The sequence below is a fragment of the Coniosporium apollinis genome (genome assembly GCF_000281105.1).
Source record: "Coniosporium apollinis CBS 100218 chromosome Unknown supercont1.14, whole genome shotgun sequence".
In the NCBI taxonomy this organism is placed as follows: Eukaryota; Fungi; Ascomycota; class Dothideomycetes; genus Coniosporium; species Coniosporium apollinis.
The window spans coordinates 151,022-170,237 of NW_006913276.1; the positions used below are offsets into that span (position 1 = coordinate 151,022).

The window sequence follows — 19,216 nt, forward strand, 5'->3', positions numbered from 1 at the left end:
AAGGGGCCAAGCTGACACGAAGGAAACAACCCATCCATAATCGACACTCTGCCTTCGCTATTAATCACGACATTCAGACCATGGTCGACGAACGAGCCACTAGCTGCCCTCGCTCAGTGCACTTTATTGAGTACGGACTCTAAGAAGGCCTCTCGTTGTACCGTATCGCTGACTTTCCGTCCAGGAAGATACTCGTACCTCCAAAATGGCAGAGCAAGCCCCCGAATGGCCTCGCCTCTTCCTGCTCTCACTTATAAACAAAGAGTAGTTCGACAAGATGTACGCGCGTCTTATAAACTCCCTAGCGGTTCTAGCTACCCTACAACGAGCGTCTGACTAGAGGCAGCAATCCGCTACTTAGCAAGAGTAAAACTTAGTATCAAGATGAAATTTATTGGGATAGAATACATATGAACTCGTCTACAGTCGGTGGAATAAGTAGAGTAGATACATTACTAATAGCTTAAAGAAGTAAAGGAAGTAGCTAAGCTAAAGGTAGTAAGCTTAGCTAAAACATATTTAGAATACTAGACAATACAAGAGCCTCTTTTGGCTCTCTAAAATATAGATGAGTTAGAGTGAGGAATTACCTATACTTACCTACACTTATCTTAGCTCGCGCGAGTATAGAGCGGCGATGCTTACTCTCTAGAACAGGAAAGAAACCCCTATAAACGGCTGCAGGTAGACTATCGGTAGGTAGGATTAATGACAAGATGATAGACTCGAGAAAATTGAATGAAATCCGCACTACTGCACTTCGTGGGGAAAAAAGGAGCCGAATCCTATCACATGCGAGTCTTGGAAAAGAAGCGAAGTACCGCCTGAAGCTACCGTGCGGCAATCTCTCTAGAAGTTACGGAGTACAGTGGCAGACATGCAGAGCTAGCTTACTCTCAAGAGAAGGAACACTAGCCTTACGATTTGCAAAGTTGAGGCTGAGACGGGCAGGCCGAGCTGACGCCATACTAAGCCCTAGCAGGTGATCCGCTTGACACAATCGCTTTGTCGTGGAAATTGACAGTCTGCCATCAGGAGGACATCCGGAGCCGCACCAGCCTTATTCGTGCCAGCGCCGGATGTGGCTGCCGAGAGCAGCCTGGGTGGGCCCAAACGTTTATCGTGCGCGATCTTGGCGTTTGCGACTCCGATCCAGGCATTGGCTAGCGATTCAATAAAATGAGATATTAAGACGCCGTTTCAGTGGTACCCACTAGCTGTGCGAAGTGGACCTTCCGTTTCAGGGCCGTTCTGTCGAGGCTCGTTGCACAGGCAGGGTTGGCCGCGCTGCGCATGATGGAGTCATTCTGCTGCGCGCCTCCAACGGCTTCATCTCACGGTGATACCGACTGCGGTCGCGTGTCGCTCTCCATCATCGCGCATAGGGTTGCATAGGGTTGCACATCCCCCGCTCTCTGTACTACGGAGCTGCCTCGTCGAGAAAGAATGACAGCTCACGCGGACAGCGATGGACAGCGATGAACAGCGTGGCTGTGGCATCTGAGCTGATTGACAGCGGACCGACGGCCGGCGGCAGATGGGCAACCCAGCAGCCAGGACATGAGTCTCCAGCGCTATCGAAGGCCCGCGCCGGAGATTCGGACGGGAAATGGCAAGGCGTGGTGGTTATGAGATGGATAGGAGGCGTTTCAGGGCGATGATTGGAAGCGTTTGTCCAGACGTTGCCGCGCGCTGGGCTCGCGCTGAAACTTTCCACCGACGTGCCCCCGCCAGACATCCAACCTCAAACGCTCTTCTCACCCTCGAGCAGCGTGAAACCAGAACGCTCACCTAGCCTATTCCTGTGATTGTTCTTACCCGTGGCGCTGCTGGCCAACGGACAGTCTACGGATGTGGTGCTCGCCGCGACAACATGGCGTTTGAAACGCTCGACTGCCCCGATATCTGGGCTTGAGACAGCAATGCCGCGCAAGTCTGGCGTTTCCATCACCGCCCGTTCGAAGGAAGCGGCTGCTACACACTGCTCAGTGGCGGTCAAGCTGATGCCTGTTGTGATAGTGGCTCTACCGTTGAGGTACCTTGCAGGCCATTGCACCACTGATGACCACTAAACCCTCCACGTACGCTGGGCCGCTGACTGGGCCAGACGGTTAGATGATCAAAACGAGCCGTAGCTAACCCCGTAGGCTGACGACATTCTGTAAACTGAAGTGAGGGAGAAACAGTCGTCGTCGAATAGTGAGCCGAGGCCATGTTTAGGCCGCTGCTGCCCCGTTCACTAGCCACAATGGCATTGACAGGATTCACGAGGCACCCCTTCGCCGCCCAGTTCATTTACCCTTTTCTTTATTCACTTATATAGAGAGGTCATTGTTCCACACCTCATGACCTCCATTGTCACACGGCCATAGTTCGAGCCTTCCGTTCCACCTGCCTCTTTGTTCCTCTTTCTTGCTACATATCTGCAGCGCAGAGTAGCATAGCCATTCATTCAACCACTATGTCTTTCTCTACACTCATTTTCGGCCTCTTGGCCCTTGCCAACTTCAGCATAGCGGGCTATGTTCTTCAAGACAACTACACTCCCAACAACTTCTTTAGCATGTTCGACTTCTTCACTGCACCCGATCCCACTCACGGCTTCGTCAAATATGTCGACCAAGCCACTGCTCAGCGTAGCGGCTTGATCAAGACCGCCGCCGGCTCCGTGTACATGGGCGTCGACTCTACCAATGTCACCCCAGGCGGTCGCCCAAGTGTCCGCATCACCAGCAAGAAATTCTACAACACTGGTCTGATCGTCCTGGATCTCGCCCATATGCCTGCCAGCATCTGCGGTACGTGGCCAGCGTTCTGGACGGTGGGTCCGAACTGGCCCAACAGCGGCGAGATCGATATCATCGAAGGCGTCAACGAGCAGCAATCGAACTCCATGGCGCTGCACACCGGCCCGGGCTGTGGTATCTCCAACAACGGCGCTTTTACTGGATCTATCGTCTATCCAAGCTGCGATGTCAGGGCTAGCAACCAGCCTGCAAATTCCGGATGCTCTATCCACTCCAGCAACACCCAGACCTACGGCAATGGCTTCAACGCGGTTGGCGGCGGCGTCTACATCACCGAGTGGACCAACAAGTACATCAGCATCTTCCACTTCCCTCGCAACCGCATTCCTGCGGACATCACCCAGGGCCGTCCGAATCCTGCCGGCTGGGGCAAGCCACTCGCTCAGTTCCAGGGCGGCTGCAACTTCGAGGCCAGCTTCAAGAACCAACAGATCGTCTTCGACACCACCTTCTGCGGTGACTGGGCCGGTAACGTCTGGGCTGGCAGCTCGTGCGCCTCAAAGGCTCCCACTTGCAACGCCTTCGTCCAGAACAACCCTTCTGCATTCAGAGATTCCTTCTGGACCGTGAACTCCCTTAAGGTCTACTCCAACACTGGTGTCTTTGAGGCCCCGGACAACACTACTGTCCCCGAGGAATCGTCTGCAGTCTCCACTTACCCTGCTGTCTCGACGACCTTCGCTACTCAGACCTCAGCACCCGTAAGCGCATCATCTTCCCTTTCCTTTCACTTCTGGCCACGCCCTGGCGGCAATGCCACAAAAACAGCACCCTATCCTGTTCCCAACAACACCGCAGCCCCCATCGGCACCGACTCACCCCTCCCTCGCGTGACTCTCACAACAAGCATCTACATAACTGTCCCCGGCAACCTTTCTCTTGCTACTCTCAATCCTGTCACTTCAACCACAACCGCTTACACAACAGTATGGTAGGCCGAGAAGACTACCACTGCCGAAAAGAGTTCTACCTTCGAGACAAGCCTTCCTGCTGAGTCAACCTCTGCTGCTGAGCCAACCTCCTCCGCCGAGTCCAGCGCTCCTGCCAAGACTAGCGTCCCGGCCGAGCCTACCGCTGTCGCTCCCGTAAGTAACCGCAGCGCTATGAGGACCTTCACAACCGCTTACACAACCGTCCTGTAGTCTGTAACCAGCGCTCCCGCTTCCACTGCCGAGCCTACGTCCCCAAACCCGACGGCCACCACCAGCGCGCCCTGGGGCTACTACCCAGGTCGCCGCAACCGGAGGCCGAATAGGAGACACTTGATGGAGCACAAACGCGCGCATGGCGCCGGTGTTCTAGCCTAGATAGATGCCTGCCCGCAATAGCGGAGCCTGATACACGAGACGAGACGTTGGCAGGGGCCATTCTTCAACTTATTCTTCTTGTTGATACCTTGGATACATGGTGATTTCGAATCTTGGGGGTTGGAGGTCTACATTGGGCGGCTTGCATGTGGGGTTTGATGCCGGTGGCTTTATGGTACATAGCGCTTCACGAATATCAAAGAGATCTTGGGCGGAATACTTGGTCATTCAAAGTGATGTGTTGATGTGTGCGGTTGCAATGTCCCAAGTCGCCATATCCCTATACCGCCAGACTGATTGGAAAAGCAGGAAAGTGATCCCAAATTCACCATGCACTCGCAGCAGCACTCCCTCCCCTGCCTAAATCAATGTGAGTAAACTCTCGTGAGTCATCCTCGTACAAGTCGCCAGCGCTCGACCGGAAACCGCAACGACATCAGCGACAGCGGCATCGTCTCCGTCAACCTCAGCGACTCATCAAGCCCAAAACCCCCACGATCGAATTCAAGGAGGCGGATCCGACGGCAACGAAGCAGTCATCTGCCATCATCAACGCTTTCACCCACGAGAGCGAATGTTTGAAACTCTGTCCGACCCGCTGTTCGCTTCCTCCCCGGCAGCAGCGGCGAATAGCTCGACGAGGGTCGTCACGATGACGTCCTGACAGGTTGCGCGACCGAGTCGGGCCGGGACAGAAGGGTAGCTGCAGAAACCGAGCTGACGGGCCGGGAGCAGCTCTAGAGTTGGGGACAAGGAAGCAGAAGGCAGAGGACGGGGAGGAGGATGGAAGTCAAGTGGGAGATTAGTCTTGATGAACTGGCGAGGGTCGAGCTGTGATGCAGTGAGGGATGTTCTGCGCGCAGACTTTTCTCTCCTCGTTATCTGGAATGTGGACGTTGGACACTGGGCTGCTTCGCAGTATTAAGTCCCCGGTTCGAGGACATTGGGCGCCGGGAATGGAGATCTCACTGGACGGGCTGCTGGACGTGCAGTGTCTCCAGTTGCGGGATTGCGAAAGGACTCAACAGCGAGATGGTAGAGTAGGGGTGTTTAAAACAGCGAAGACGATGCTGGGAACAGGTGTGAAAGGGGACAGGATCACTATAATAGAACTTGCGTTCACTAGAGATGCGCCGCTGACCGCGCCATCTCTTTTTCCATGTTGATTGGTACTCCAAGAAAATGCAAGAATGCCTCCACTATGAGACAGGACAAGGCAGGATGGAAACGCGCAAATGGAGAGAGGCAGCAGCCCAGCATGCGAGCAGTGATTCGATGACAACAATCGGGAGAAAGTGGTCTTCACCTCCCATGCGTCTATGTAGATAAGAGTCATGCCCGCACTTATGAGTCAGGTGGGTCGACGACAATGCTAGATACGGATTACTCAATGATTTGCACTACTTTGCTCTTTCTACCACGACAGGCCTCGTAACGTCGTGAGAAGAGCCCTAGTGTTCGCATGTTCCTTGGGCGCTTCTAGGTATGCTGAAAAGGCAGTAATCTCCCTTTATTCGCACCGGTTTGAGTTCGATCGAACCAAATGATGTTGTTGCTGATCGGGGTTGAGACGGGAGTTGAGACGGGCTCCGCGAGCGTAAACGGTTGCGAGGTGATCGCAGGATGGAAGAGACTCTCCATGATGATGCTGTCTCTTAGAGCGAGGGCCTGACTGTTCTAAAAAACTCTTGTTATATGGGGACTATGCCTCATAGCTGCATTCTGCCGGCTCAATCGTGGTGGACGATAACAACTGAAATGTCAAAACACGAAGTCCAAAAGCCTCCTCCTCTCAGGTGCGAAGATGCGAAGGTAGCCCTGCAAAGACGCGAAGGAAGATGTGAAAATGCGAAAGCCGTGCATTGTTAAATGTGGCTTGCAGTGTGTGACCTTTACTAGACGGTAGAGCATCAGCGGTCGCCGTGTTTCACAGTCCCCTCATGTATATAAACCTATATGCTTCTTTTACAATGTACGGAAACGTTATCCTTCAGAGCTCAAGGCAACGGATGCTCACCGAGACCGTCGCATTCTAAGTCAGTCTCGTCTTACCGAGTACCTTTTCGCACCCACATTTGGACGTCCATGTCCGATTATCGGCCACAGGAACAATACTTGATATCGGAGAATGGCTTCAACACCCAATGTCCGATGCTGAAGTGCTCCGGATGCTGAGTTGACAAGGCCCGCGTACGTACATACTTGAGCAAGGATTGGCCATGGTGACTTATGACTTTCATGGTGCGAGACCGAACATCGCCCCTGGCCGGGACCGGCATGTGACCGATGCATCCAGTACAACCACAAATGTGGTCCCAGTGTGGCTCTTCCCTTCTGAGGTGGAAAAGTCATGGCCCAGGGTGAACCGGGTAACCGTAAATTCCGGTCAACGTATGTCCAATTGCGAACAGCGCCCTTGGATTCTAGGCTGCAGCCTCGACACATCATGAGGTGTCTTCAGCTACTTGCAGAAATCGTCTGGGATATTCATATCGGCTATGTTGATCACAAGCCCGACCAGAACGATCTACATGCAAGCTTCAGGTCGTTCGAGTCCATGACGCTGGGTTATGTACGCGGCGAATATAGTCCTGGAAACTTGATACTCCATCGTATTTGAGAGCGTCGGAACTATCTTTCCGTTGTGGGACGATTCGAAGAGATCTTGCAAGCCAAGCAACTGGACAATGTATACTCTTGCTCACGCCGAGACTCTCGCCGCCGCGTGACACGTGCAGGAAATTGTCCGGAAACAAGCTGAACAGTCGTCCGAGATGAGTTCACTAGCGGACGTGATACAAGCTGTTACTCATATCCAACGGTGAGGCTCCCGTTGGGCGGACCTGGTAAATGCAGTTAATCGATCGAGATTCTGTTTATAGATCAAGACGAGGACACAGGTGTCGGAGATGTCCTTGAAAACGGTGACGATGGAAAATTTGAGAGAATGAAGGCTCATCTTTTGACGTGCGACCGCAATGTGAAAGATATCTGTTTACGGCTTTCGGGTATCACGGGAATGATCATAAGTTTGGCGGAATCAAACAAGGACGCGGAGATCAGAAGGTATATTTCAAAAGGGATCGATCGTCGCATCAGGAACGTATTCGGCATGTGGATTGATCTGGGAGGTGAGAACAACCTGGGATTAGCGAAAATCTTCATCAGCCGCCCTCAAAGCGATACTGTCGATATATTCGCTATTAGGATAGAGTTTACGCGCGCTCCGCCTAAACAGAAAGGAAAGAGTGCAGAGGAACTGTTGGATTCGGAGGCATGGAGGCATATAGACGCACAGCAGCATCCAAGCAACGAAGAAGCTTTTCAGAAAAAGCATAAGTAGATGCGGCCTGAGAATATTGCAAACATTCATCGTCAAAAGGAGTCCGGGAATGAACGAAGACGACCCGAATACTTGAACTCAAAACGTTGACTGAGAGACCTAAAAGAGAAAGCTAGCGTTTATGGGCGCAAGTAAGCTCAACTGGCGTTTCTCCTGACCCCATTACAGCTTGGTATTAGGAAACAGCCCATGAGCTGCCAAGCAAATGTTGCGCGTTTCCACGAAGTTGGAATACGGGGGCGAAGGGGTCGAGATTTCAGGAGAGGATAGAGTCGCGAGCATCCTTCAGTGAGGAAAGACTTTTGCTGCGCACAGGCACCAATCACATGTTTCTCTTCAAGCACAAACTCTGCCAAAAGTCTTCCTGCAGACAGACAATACGCTAAAGGGCTCACCTTCCACAGATCGCCCACGTAAAGTCGCGCAATATATTAAATGACCGATTAGGAAAACGTCTCGAACGCAGATCATGAGCGCAAGGGGATGCTTAAAGCAGCGCTTGGCATGTGAAAGGGCAAGTGCATACATCGTATTCGATGTTAAAGCATCGTTATGGGCCCGTGCAGTCCGCCAACGTCTTTTTGAAACCAACGAGCTGAGCAAGGACCTTCAACCCTTGCAGCTTGAAACTGGATCACAGAATGAACTAACGCAGGAGACACATGTTAACACACGGTGTAGGGCCTTGCCAATTTCTCGAAGTTGGTGCGCGCGGAGCCCAGTGCGATGCCATGGTCTTGCTTTACTTCATCGATAGAATGATCATGAGTCACTTTCTCGAGCTTTCTTCTGGCATGTAGTAGCCTTAGAACGAGGGTGCAATGCAACGACAGTACTTCTTGACAGGGTAAAGAGCCCTGCGCAGCGCTCTCTCCGCTTTACAATATCTCCTTGTGGTAGCCTTCGAGCTAAGAGTGTGCCATCCATGAAGCTAGTGGGAAAGCCTGTGGAGCCGCGCCACACTAAGCAACGTCTACAAGGGTGTATGCACAAGGCGTTGGTGTGCCTGAGCTCTGGCGTCTAGCGCGCAAGGCATGAGTTGCAGTTTGCACGTGTGATCTCGTTGATGGACGACATCGACGATCTTCGAACTCGATTTGCCAGTCTCTTGCTACGTCCAGCATCGCGCTCTACTTCTTTCGGTAAATCCTTCCTTCGCGCTTGGAATCTCGAATTCTGACAATAATCACATGACGTGAATTCATCTCGTCGTGTCCTCTGTGGCGTCTCGTCGTGCAGGGAACAGCTTTGGAAGCTTCCGCATATGACTTAGATCATTCGCAAGTCGAGAGCATCTTCTTCAACACGCCCATTAACGTCCCGTTCTCCAGCGCGGCAGCCACACGCTCCTTGTCTCCAAGCTGCTTATTGACGGCCTCGTCCGTGCTATGCGTGCCTTGCTTGATCCGCACATCAACGCGGAAGCGGGGAGGTAGCGATTGTTCGAGTCGCACGCGCACGCCAAGCCCAATCACTGTAGCGAGCGAGCAGTGGGTGATTGTGGGCGTAATCTCGACAAGAACGGTACTGATAGGCGATCGCGGCGAGCTTGGGGGTTGGATGTGGATATCTGGGAGGCTCACAACGGCCAAGGAACCAAGTGATAATGGGTGCTCTGGGTCCGAGATTGTGGATATGAGATCTGAGACGACTGTTAGCGGCGTCTCCCAACACATCTGGTGCCGGCTCCGAATATTGGTGTGTATACCGTAGATTTCTTGCTCATCTATCTCCTCGACCGAGTCATCATCGGTATCGGAGGACGACGCTTGTTGAGCAAAAGGGTCGTTCAGGTACGTGTATGCGGGCACCAGACTGTCAAAGAGGCCCGTGCCGCCGTCATCACGCTTCTTGACTCCGGAATCACTCCGCCGTGATGGGAGATCAGACTGGTTCAAAATCGTGGGGTTTGCGTTATCCTTGTTGGCCTCCATAGTGTTGCGGGTGTAGCGGGTGTAGCGGGTGTAGCGGGCAGACAGCTTAGTGTATTGTTGCTATCTATCCCTAGATCCGTGTGTTGAGGTGGAGGCGAGTGCGTAGTGGCTCTGGCGAGGTCGCACGATGATGGAATTCAATAGCGTAGGGCTGAGGCAACCTCGGACTGAGGTGCAAGGGTGCATCGGAAGCGCCACGGCTCCGATCCGATGTCACGAGTTCCCTGGCTTCGGGTCGCGCTAACGGTCTTGGCATGAAGTCTCTCAGGACGGGAGCTTCCCCCTTCCCCTTTCCCCTGACGATGCAGCCGTTGCTGAAACGGCGACGTCTCTTGAGCTCTGGTCAAGTAACGCTCGTGGCTCACCTTGTCAAGTCTCGCCCGCCTCGCACCGTCCTCACAAGGATGCGCTATCTGTCATGTCATGCAGCGCAAGCGCCAGGCACTACCACAGCTTCCTCTCCAATGGCAAAGCGTCTCAAGGTTCACCCAGGAAAAGCGCTCTGGTGGCTTGCCATATGTTGCAAAAGAACTTCTAGAAGGACCGTGCCGCACCGTTAGCTTGTGAGCTGCATGCAGGTGCGTAGAAGACCTTGGCGTCAGCGACGTTGAAAGACGGCAGCGAGGCAAGAGCGCTTGACCCTGTGAGCGACGCGGGAAGCTTTTCGCGCTCTCATCTACCGACCGCATGGCGCGCTTTTATAGATTCAGCGCGCAGCTACCAAGTCCAGGTTGCTGAGGTTTCATTAACACACGATGACAAGAAATCGTTCGCAAGGTGGGAGAGCATACGCAGGCTGCGAAGGGTGATCAATAAAGTAGACACACGGTGGGGCTCAAAGGATACTGCCCGTTCGATGCTAGGAATGAACTTCCGCGCTTCGAGGCATGCGACCACTCAGCCATCTCAAAAATGGAGGGTGGTTAGAGAGCATGCGTGGGATGCCTTTCGCTATAGTCAGGCATCAGGGCGTTAAATCTTGCCTTTTACGCTGCCCTTGTCCGCGCCAGGAACGTCTTGACGCCATTCTTCAGAGTCCACTGGACTTCCCCAGAGCCAGGCGGTCGCTAACTGGATGCTGGAAGATTGCAGAAGGCATTTTTCGTAGTTGATAGACAACCACCCGTGTGAGTGCACGGGGGCGGATAAGCCGAGATCTGCAAGAAACCCATACCCACTCATCACTCGCAGCGTTAGAGGAGGAGCTTGGTCCAGCGAACAGTGAACGAAGGGTTCCCTGGTAATGACATGCGTGATTCTGGCAACCATCTTCCATGGCTGGTCGAGAATGGCTGGGGTTAAGACTTCAGCTGAACAGCTTCGGAGAGTCCGTAAGCCCAATAGACACTACAGCCATGCTCTGCTCTCCAGATGATTTACGGGATTAGTAATTGCAGCGTCCTCCAAGCCCGCCGTCCAAGGTTGTGGTGCGTGTGCCGATCCAGTTAGCAGGTTGACATCCCACGTTTCGGCCTCGGCGTGCTCGGCTACGAGCCTTTAATCAGATGCGGGACAGCCAATCCTCTGCCAAGCGCGTCTTCTAGCTGTCAACCGCAGATGCAACCTTGGGTGCTCCACCATCCTGTCCTGCCTCTGTGCGCGCCGTGAAAAGCGCAGCTGGGGCCCGTCAGTGCGCTACAGAGGCGTTTCTTCTCGACACTGGCCAGAAGCTGACGTTGGTGCGGTGGGCCTTTGTGTGCACTCCGCACTCAGACCGCTACGCCAGACCCTGTGCCATCGAGACCAGCGTTGTACCGCCCCCATCCCGCTCAGCACTGTTGTTCCACCTCTTTCGCAACCCGATCTACAGCTTGAGCCGTCAGCCTCGCTGCTTAACCGGACCTGCAAGCACTTACATACATCCTAGCGCTTGACTCTCCCTTTCCTTCTGTCACCTCTCGCACCCCCTGCTCAGTCCTGATACCTCGTCCTCCTGCTGCTATTTCCGCTGTGCGTCGTCTCCCGCACGCGCCCAGTAGCCGGCGCCAGGGCCCGATTCTGTAACATCGAACCTCGCTCACTTCTGGCCGAATAAGCCCTGAGCGACCAACTCCGTCCAGGCACAGGAACGCTACTGTCCGCCATCCTGGCAGCCTTCTCGCGCAGCTTTTCCCCTGCAGAGGAACATCCTGGCTTCCCTGCTCAGGTCTCTGCAGATTTGCGGCGGATATCCGCCGATCCCAAGCTTTCTCGATTCGCGCAGATAATATATTGTCACCAAACCTAGAGCATTCTTTGAATAAGGATCAACGACACCCACTCCTAGAACCTTCAGACCTCCCTTCTGAACCGGAGATCTGTCCGGTCCTACCCGCGTTTCAAAGATCTAAGACTGACCGCTGGCTGGCCGCGCAGAGCGCAACACGTCAGCAACATCAAGTCGGGAGCCTTCGGCTACCTTGCTATGACAACCCAGGCTGCCGAAAGATCTCTGCTGCCACAGACCGCGCAAATGCAGAGCTTCGTGTTCGCGCCGCCAGCTATGGCGCCGCGCGTGAATCAAAAAAGTATGGCCCTTTACGCAGACCTCAGCTATCCTCATATTGATCGAGATTTCTGACACTTGCGCCCTTAGACTACGTGTTTGTGGACGAACACAACCGGCACAAAAGGCTGAAAGGTCAGTCCTGACGCACTACCGCCATCCAGCTCCATCGCCACTAACCCAAGCGCAGTCATGCGAGCGTGTGAGGGATGCCGCCGCCGCAAGATCAAATGCGACGCCGCGACGACGAACTCCTGGCCGTGTGCAGCCTGCATCAGGCTGAAGCTCAACTGCGTTCCTCCAACCGTGAGCTACGAGAAAGATCCTGCCCCTGGCACACATACGTTTGAGTTGGATACTACAGTATATGACGACTCTGGTACCGGCATTGTACAGGATTATCAAGTCAGCCAAGAAAGCCTACATCACATGAGTGAAGAGTTCCACCCTTCAATCTCACATGCTGTGGAGCAGTCTTACGGCTACCACCCCACGGGGTACAACGATCTACCCGCTCATCACAATGCCATTCCATACGGAAATATAGCGCTTCCATCGACAAGCGCTCCGGAAATGCACTATCAGTCTCAACCAGTCTATACCGGGCCTCCGGCGCATCAATCAGTGTCGGCAGCTAGCGGGGATGAAGCTTGGCGTAGCGACGCTCATACCGCTAGTCTCACGAAAGCTATGGGCGACCTAGAAATAGGTCACACCGCCGTCGGTAAGTCTCATCCGTGCTGGTCGTCAAAAGTTCTTTTTTTTGACATGTCGCAGCACCCTACATAATGAAGGAGCGTAAGGGATGTGGGGACGATAGACCTGTTGAAGAACAGCAGGTTATTCTACCGCAACACGTCAACCAAGATTCTACTGTCCACATTCCGCCGGGTATGATGCCCAGTCCAAAGCAAGCTAGAGAATACTTCGACTACTTCTTCATAAACATCCACCCGTATGCGCCGGTGGTTAATCCAGCATGGTTCTTGGAGCAATGGGAAAACGACCGCAATGCTTTGTCGCCGCTTTTGCTCGGGGCTGTTTTCGCCTGCTCAACACTGATGCTAGGAGAATCTGCGAATGGGAACCAGTGGCTTGCTCTAACTTCAAGTCAGTATCTACCTTCTGCCCCAGTTTGTCTATCGTCTGCATTTGGCTGATTTATGTAGGGCATGAAGAGAGTTATAGAGACGTACCACGGCTGAGCACCATTCAAGCCATGATCCTGCTGCTCAAAGCCCGCGAACACCAACCGAAACGTGGATACTTTTATCGATCCTGGATGACGGTTGTGAACTGTGTGATAATGGCCAAAGATCTCGAGTTAGATGAGCACTTCGAGCTACACCAGTCTGGAAAGCACTGTAACTTCACTCTTGCCGAGTGCGTCACGAGGACAAGAGTGTGGCAGAATCTTTTCGTTCTAGAAATCATGATCGGTGGTCCTCAAGGTTTGTTCCTTTGTTAACGCTTCGCGTCCATGTGCTGAGACATTTAGGTCGCAACGATTTCGGTGTGGATGCCGATACCATCGACCTCGATATCCCTCCGCACTATTCCGGGCAGGCTCGCTCCGAGGCTCAGGTCTCCCGCCAGTTCACCTACCTCGCCCGCATTGTGAAGAACATTCAGGAGACAACCTACATGCACTCGAAGCTGAAGAAAAAGAAGAAGGACTGGGCCATCGACCCTGGCTTTATACGGCATAACGAAGACTTCACTGCTTGGCTAAGAGACCTGCCTCAGGATCTCCAGATTGTGTACCCTGATGATGGATCTTCCCCGTGGATTCCATCGCACTTCATCGGAAACATGCATTGCTACTACCACCTCTCGATCATAATGCACCACAGACCACAGCTTCACTACTTACAGGAGAACTTTGACGACAAGTGGAAAAGTCACATGCTCCTATGCTACTCTTCGGCGAAGAGCATGTGCAGATTACAAGAATCTATTTTGCAGACTTGGGGTCTCCCGGGCCTCATGTGCATGCAGAGAGGCATGAGCTTCACGATGTACGCGGTGTTGACCTGCACAATGCTGCACCTAGTAAGTTCGCATTACCATTCAAGCTTGGTCCCTTGCTCATCGTACGATACAAAGGTTGCCATCACTGCTCCAGAACCCGAGCTTAATGCTGACGCGCGCGACTTCTTCGTTCGCCATATGCGAATCTTGGAACAATGCGCACCTTGGTGGCCCTTACCAGAGTTGCAGGCCCAAGTGGACGCCCTCCGCGAGGCATTCTCTGCCGACATCAAAAAGCCGTTTGAGCTCAAGCCGTCGTTCCCTCTTGGCAGTCCGGCAGTTCTCAACGATCCGTCTCCGTTGAATTCCGATGGTATGTACGGCCCGCGGGTTTCCGGCCACGAACCGTTACTGGACACTCCAGGTCAAGTGCCGAGCTATGCCTATCCCACAACACCGCCAATCTCCGCAACCGGCACGGATCACCCGGCTGACTCTCCCGTAGTTCAGTCGCTGGCCATGATGGCGACCAGCCAACGGCATCCGTACCAGCCCTCAAGTGTGCCCGTCCAAGAGCCGGTGCAATGGAATCCTGGCAAGATCTTCGAGTGAGTCTACCCACCTTCACTCACTCTGGCAGGATTTTGCAGCTGACTCACACGTCTCCAGTCAATGGAACGCAGCCTTTGGTACGCCCCCTCCAAGTTCTACATCCCCGTGCTCCCCTCCTCTAAGACCGCCCGCTCCAGGAACCTATGATCTTCGGACGCCGCAGGAAATGCCGCACCACGGTTCCTACCAGAGCCTGGGCTACTCACCCCATGACAAACCTGCACCGCATATCCCAGCCCAGGTGTCGCCACCGGTGACATATACGCCGCAATCGGCGTCTTATGTCACCCCGAGCATGTGGCAAGAGGTCGTCGCCAGTTCATTCGGCGACGGTCTCAAGCGGCGTTGGGATTATGGTGGCTCTGGAATCATGGATCAGGGGCAGGGAGCGAAGCGACGTGGATGAGCCATACGAGTTGATGCTTTTGCTCCTCTTGATTGGAGCGCACTGGAGAGACTTTCCGGAGCTAGTGCCCACGACGGCAAGGATGATGATTTACTGTCTGGATTTCCGAAAAGGCCATTTGCGGATACTGGCATTTACGGAGGCGACCGCGGTCCCCCATTCGCCAGGAGCCGTCAGGCCTGGGTTGCACGAGGGTGCCAAGGAGTTGGCTGGAGAATCTGTTTGGTTACAACGGCATGAGCTTGTGACTCTGCATCCCGGAGTTTGTCATTTTAGGCCGGAAGTCTGCATATGCTGGTAGCTAATTCACGACTGATATTTGCTCGAATCTCCCTGCTTTGGGAGAAAATGGGAGCAGATATTACCACCTCCGTCGATACTCCCTGGCACCTGACACATAGCGCGTTTTGGCATGCGTTCTTGCGTACCGTATCATCCGTCGGATCTGCGTAACAATGCTGACGATGTCACTCCGTTCTGGACCGCGGTTTCTTCTCGAACCCCACTCGTTGGAAGTGGCGCTCAGTACTCCCACCTGGCGTGAGATGCCACATTGGATATGCGCGTCCGGATGCTGCGCTGGGGAAAAGATGTTACTGTAGTATGGAACGGCTGCGGCCACACCTTTGGATTTTCATGCCTGGCTTGAGAGCCTGATCTGTTTATTTCCGTAATGATGATTCCCTTACATCCAACCCAAAAAACCGGGGCGGGGAAAAAGGAAAAGAATTCCGCGTTCTGTTTTAGCAGTCCCAGTTCTGTTAACTCCAATCATGGAGAGCGGTTGTCCAAGGGGTCAGGTCTTTTCTGGCTCCCCGATAGGATGCTCGCATACTACCTCACGTATCCCCCTTTCCTCTCCCCATCGAGCTCCCTACCTATCACTCGCCCCTCTCGCTCACACACTGCCATTTCCACGCTCCCTTCCCCGTTGCGCTTGAACATGTCCTGGCCGGCCCGCAAGCCCCCCGTCCAGTTCGGCATTGTGATGAAGCCAGCCCCGGAGTTCTCTTCCGCTCAACCGGTTCGCCACTGATGCTACCCTTGGCTGTCACCCCACGCACTGCGGCATACCGCCTGCTGCGACCCCGTGCTTAGGGCCTTGTCGCGACGTCGACGAGCACGCCATTGCCCTCATCGTGTCTAAATGTAGGTGCTTAGTAGAAACATCGTGCGGGCGGGAACCAGCAGTGTTGAGTGAAGGACGGCACTACCAACAACTGAAAGGCATGTCGAGAAAGGCCACGTTGAAGCTGATATCGAATTCAACTATGAACGAACTACCTCCCTCCCATAGGTAGAAGTGGAATGCTCCAAAGCCTGAGAGATGCCTACATCGCGCCACTCCGCGCCACACGAGTAAACCAGCGCCGATACCCGCCCGCCCCGCCTTGATGCCCCGAGCCGTGACCCTAACGATGATGAACTCCAGATCGCCCCAGCCCCCCATATCCGCATAGAGAACCCCAAAAAAGTTTGAAGCGATCGTCGCAAGTGCGCCCACCACACCAAAGCCGCCTCTAACTCCTCATCAGATGCACAAAAGCCGTCAACTTCTCCCCCTCGATGCCCCCCGCCTTCACCGGCGACGCCCTCGCCTCCGGTCTGGCGACCTCCGCTACGACCTCCACCTCGATCCTATTGACCTTCCCCGGCTCCAGCCTCCCCTCATAAAGCGGCTTCCCCTTGGCACGATCCGGCTTCGTGACCTCGTACAAGCGGTTATGGTTGACCGTGACAAAGACCTTGAAGGCGCGCGAGGTGAGCGCGACGGGGATGGTGGGCGTGATTTGGATGAAGTAGTGCGTCGAAGGGAGCGTCAGCGTCACGGACTGCTGCGTCAGCTCCGGCGAGGCGGGGATATCGAGCTTCCAGTCTTTGGCGAGTTTGAGGCCGGGGTGGGCGCTGAGGCGGATGTTGGGGAGGAGGGCGTCTGCTGCGGCTGCGTGGGGTGTTAGTCCGACTGTGTAATCTTGAGAGGACACGAATGACTTACTCTTGCCTGGTGCGCGGTGTTTGTTGGCTAACCCGGGCGCAGGCGCAGCGTAGGAGGGATGGTATTGGTATCCCTGCTGCAGGTGTGAAGGGTGCGGGTGCGGACTGCTACTCGGGGGTCGCGGCGTCACGCTTGGGGGCGGAGGCATAGCTGCTGACGCAAGTTGGGGTGTTTGCGCTGGTATACTGGTTCTCCGCCCGTCTAGCACCGCGTCAGGTGCGGCGCTGGAAGGTCTGATAGCAACCAAAGCAGGTGACTGACCGGCCGGCGCTTCATGCTTCACGCCATTCACTTGAGTTGGGGGAGAAGCGCCAGTTGCGTTATTGTGGTTGTAGCCGGTCGCTGGAACCGGTGTTGAAGCGGAGCCAGATCTGGCGTCGCCAGACGCCGGAGTTGAGGAGGAAGGTGGCCTGTGGCCGTTCATGCCGGCCTTGACATGTAACTTCTGCCTCTCGAGCGCTCCATTGTCCACCATAACACCAGAGGTTGCCGAGTTGCGCGCTGCTCCAGGGTCAGATCCAGGTTGAGGTGCCGGGCTCGGCTTCAGGCGGAGCTTGATTGTCGGTTTCGAAGGTGCGGCAGCTGACATATTCAGCTTCATGGTCATCTTTGGAGGCTCTTGGACCTTGGACTTCGCCTCGGCGAGCCGGGCATTGAAGAATTCCTATTTGAGTCAGAGACGCAACTAGGACGACCAGATGCCTGCACCCTTACCTCGAGCTCTACAGACAGGTTGTAGATGTCGCTCCCGTCCTCGTTGTACAAGCGGGCGTTCTTCCAGATCATGCTGAACTCCTGTTCGAAAGCATCCCAAGTCTTGAGGTCCGTTTTCCACGTCGGCTGGTTTCTGCCATGTACGCCTCTGACCCTCTTCTGCACACCCTTCAGAGAGACTGGATTCTTGATTGTGTGATAGTAGTCCGTGAGCGATCGCGGCGGCAAATTGACAAAGGGTTGAAAGATCTCAAGGCCACTTCTGTGAGGTCTGTCAGAGTAACCCTTATCGTGAGAGCAGACGACTCACTGTGGCTCTTTGTACTTGATAATCCCCTCCACGATCTGGTCTTGAGCCTCCATAAAGGTCTTGCTCACCAGTTCTACATCTACGCTGGAAGGCTCCCTTTCACCTGAGGTTCCTGGGCGCTTCTTCGGCCTTGACGCAGGAGTCTCGGGTGCAGCCGACGACACAGCAGCACCACGCCTCAGCCGCCCACCGCTATCATGAACAGCGGCTCCTCCGCTGGCGCCCAGAGGTGTCGATCCGTTCAGTAGGCCCTCTGGTATTGGTGTTGCAACGGCTATGTAATCAGCGTCATTGTACGCGGGATTGTGTTTGACCATCCAATTCGACGCGGTCTTCCGAATCCGCTCCGCATCTTCGTAGAGGACTGAGGATCTTTCGTTGTAGCTTTTAGCATTCGTAACCATGCGTTTGAGGTCGCTCTCCACGGCTGAGAGGTTCGGATATTCTCGGCGGTTGAGTTTCGCCTGCATATGTGGGTTGTATTAGCCACTGTGCGCCACGGACTTGGCCAGGGGAGGGGGAGCTTGTCGGAATGCCTGTGTAGTAGAAGACGCTACAAGGTCAAGGACCAGTACGATGGAGGGAGTATCCCGTACCTCGATAGTATCCAGCGCGATTGGAAGTCTGATTCTCTCATAGTAGTCGGGAACGACATTCTAGACAGGAGCGAGGTGTTTAGCGCAACAGCCTTGGCTGCGGATGCGGGATGAGCGTACCTTGTCAGGCAGTGTGAGGAAGTTGGTCGCAATTGGTCGGCCTCTGTAGCATGAGGGTTAGCGGGATATCGCAAGTACACGATACTGAAGGCATCGCCGGAGAAAGATTGTTCTGTTCCAGTTGGGGCCCTGGGGGTACTCACGTCTTGTCCTTCGCCTGCTTCATGGACTCTATGAACCTCAGGCCCGCCTCCGTCGTTGATTCCGTTGTCTCTATTGCAGTGCTGCCGTTGCCCTATTGCACAAGAGTGCAGCGTGTCAGCCATTCTGTCGAAATGCATTTTGTGAGGTTCGTAGGTGCGCGGAGTGAGTGCTCTGCAGCGCGGAGGTGCCGCTGCCCGCGGCGTTGGAGGGGTGAGGTAGGTTATGGCGCTGTAGCTTGTCGAACCAAGCGTCGCGACAACCGCTGCTGGAGCATCCTCCAAGCTCCACCCTCTACCGCGCTTGCTACCTCCACGCCCTGCACGAAGCCAACACGACGTAGTGCGCGCAAACTTACCGGCAGCCTTTGCCTCTTGGATGGTCGGCCGTCAGCACCCGGCGATGATGCTGGGGGCGCTTTGCGCTTGGGTTCCCGCTCCATCCTGTTCGTGAATGTGGTCGCATGCAGATTCG

At 54.4% G+C, this 19,216-nt stretch overlaps 4 protein-coding genes across 4 annotated transcripts; 2 read left to right on the plus strand and 2 right to left on the minus strand.

Annotated features, from left to right (window-relative positions):
• Positions 1-2,461: 2,461 nt before the first annotated feature.
• On the plus strand, positions 2,462-4,114 carry W97_03427 (uncharacterized protein; the record flags this gene model as incomplete). The annotated part of the gene is made up of 3 exons (XM_007781324.1): positions 2,462-3,508; positions 3,743-3,892; positions 3,950-4,114. The coding sequence occupies 3 exons, from the start codon at positions 2,462-2,464 to the stop codon at positions 4,112-4,114; spliced, it is 1,362 nt and encodes a 453-aa protein (XP_007779514.1).
• A 4,617-nt stretch (positions 4,115-8,731) lies between these two features.
• On the minus strand, positions 8,732-9,391 carry W97_03428 (uncharacterized protein; the record flags this gene model as incomplete). Its single annotated transcript, XM_007781325.1, has 2 exons — positions 8,732-9,099; positions 9,166-9,391. The coding sequence occupies 2 exons, from the start codon at positions 9,389-9,391 to the stop codon at positions 8,732-8,734; spliced, it is 594 nt and encodes a 197-aa protein (XP_007779515.1).
• A 2,404-nt stretch (positions 9,392-11,795) lies between these two features.
• Positions 11,796-14,865, plus strand: W97_03429 (uncharacterized protein; the record flags this gene model as incomplete). Its single annotated transcript, XM_007781326.1, has 8 exons — positions 11,796-11,898; positions 11,967-12,011; positions 12,067-12,600; positions 12,654-12,986; positions 13,046-13,327; positions 13,375-13,928; positions 13,983-14,455; positions 14,517-14,865. 8 exons carry the CDS (start codon positions 11,796-11,798, stop codon positions 14,863-14,865), a joined length of 2,673 nt encoding a protein of 890 aa, XP_007779516.1.
• A 1,520-nt stretch (positions 14,866-16,385) lies between these two features.
• Positions 16,386-18,767, minus strand: W97_03430 (uncharacterized protein; the record flags this gene model as incomplete). Its single annotated transcript, XM_007781327.1, has 7 exons — positions 16,386-16,807; positions 16,862-17,525; positions 17,576-17,837; positions 17,886-18,349; positions 18,482-18,541; positions 18,602-18,644; positions 18,745-18,767. The coding sequence occupies 7 exons, from the start codon at positions 18,765-18,767 to the stop codon at positions 16,386-16,388; spliced, it is 1,938 nt and encodes a 645-aa protein (XP_007779517.1).
• Positions 18,768-19,216: the final 449 nt, after the last annotated feature.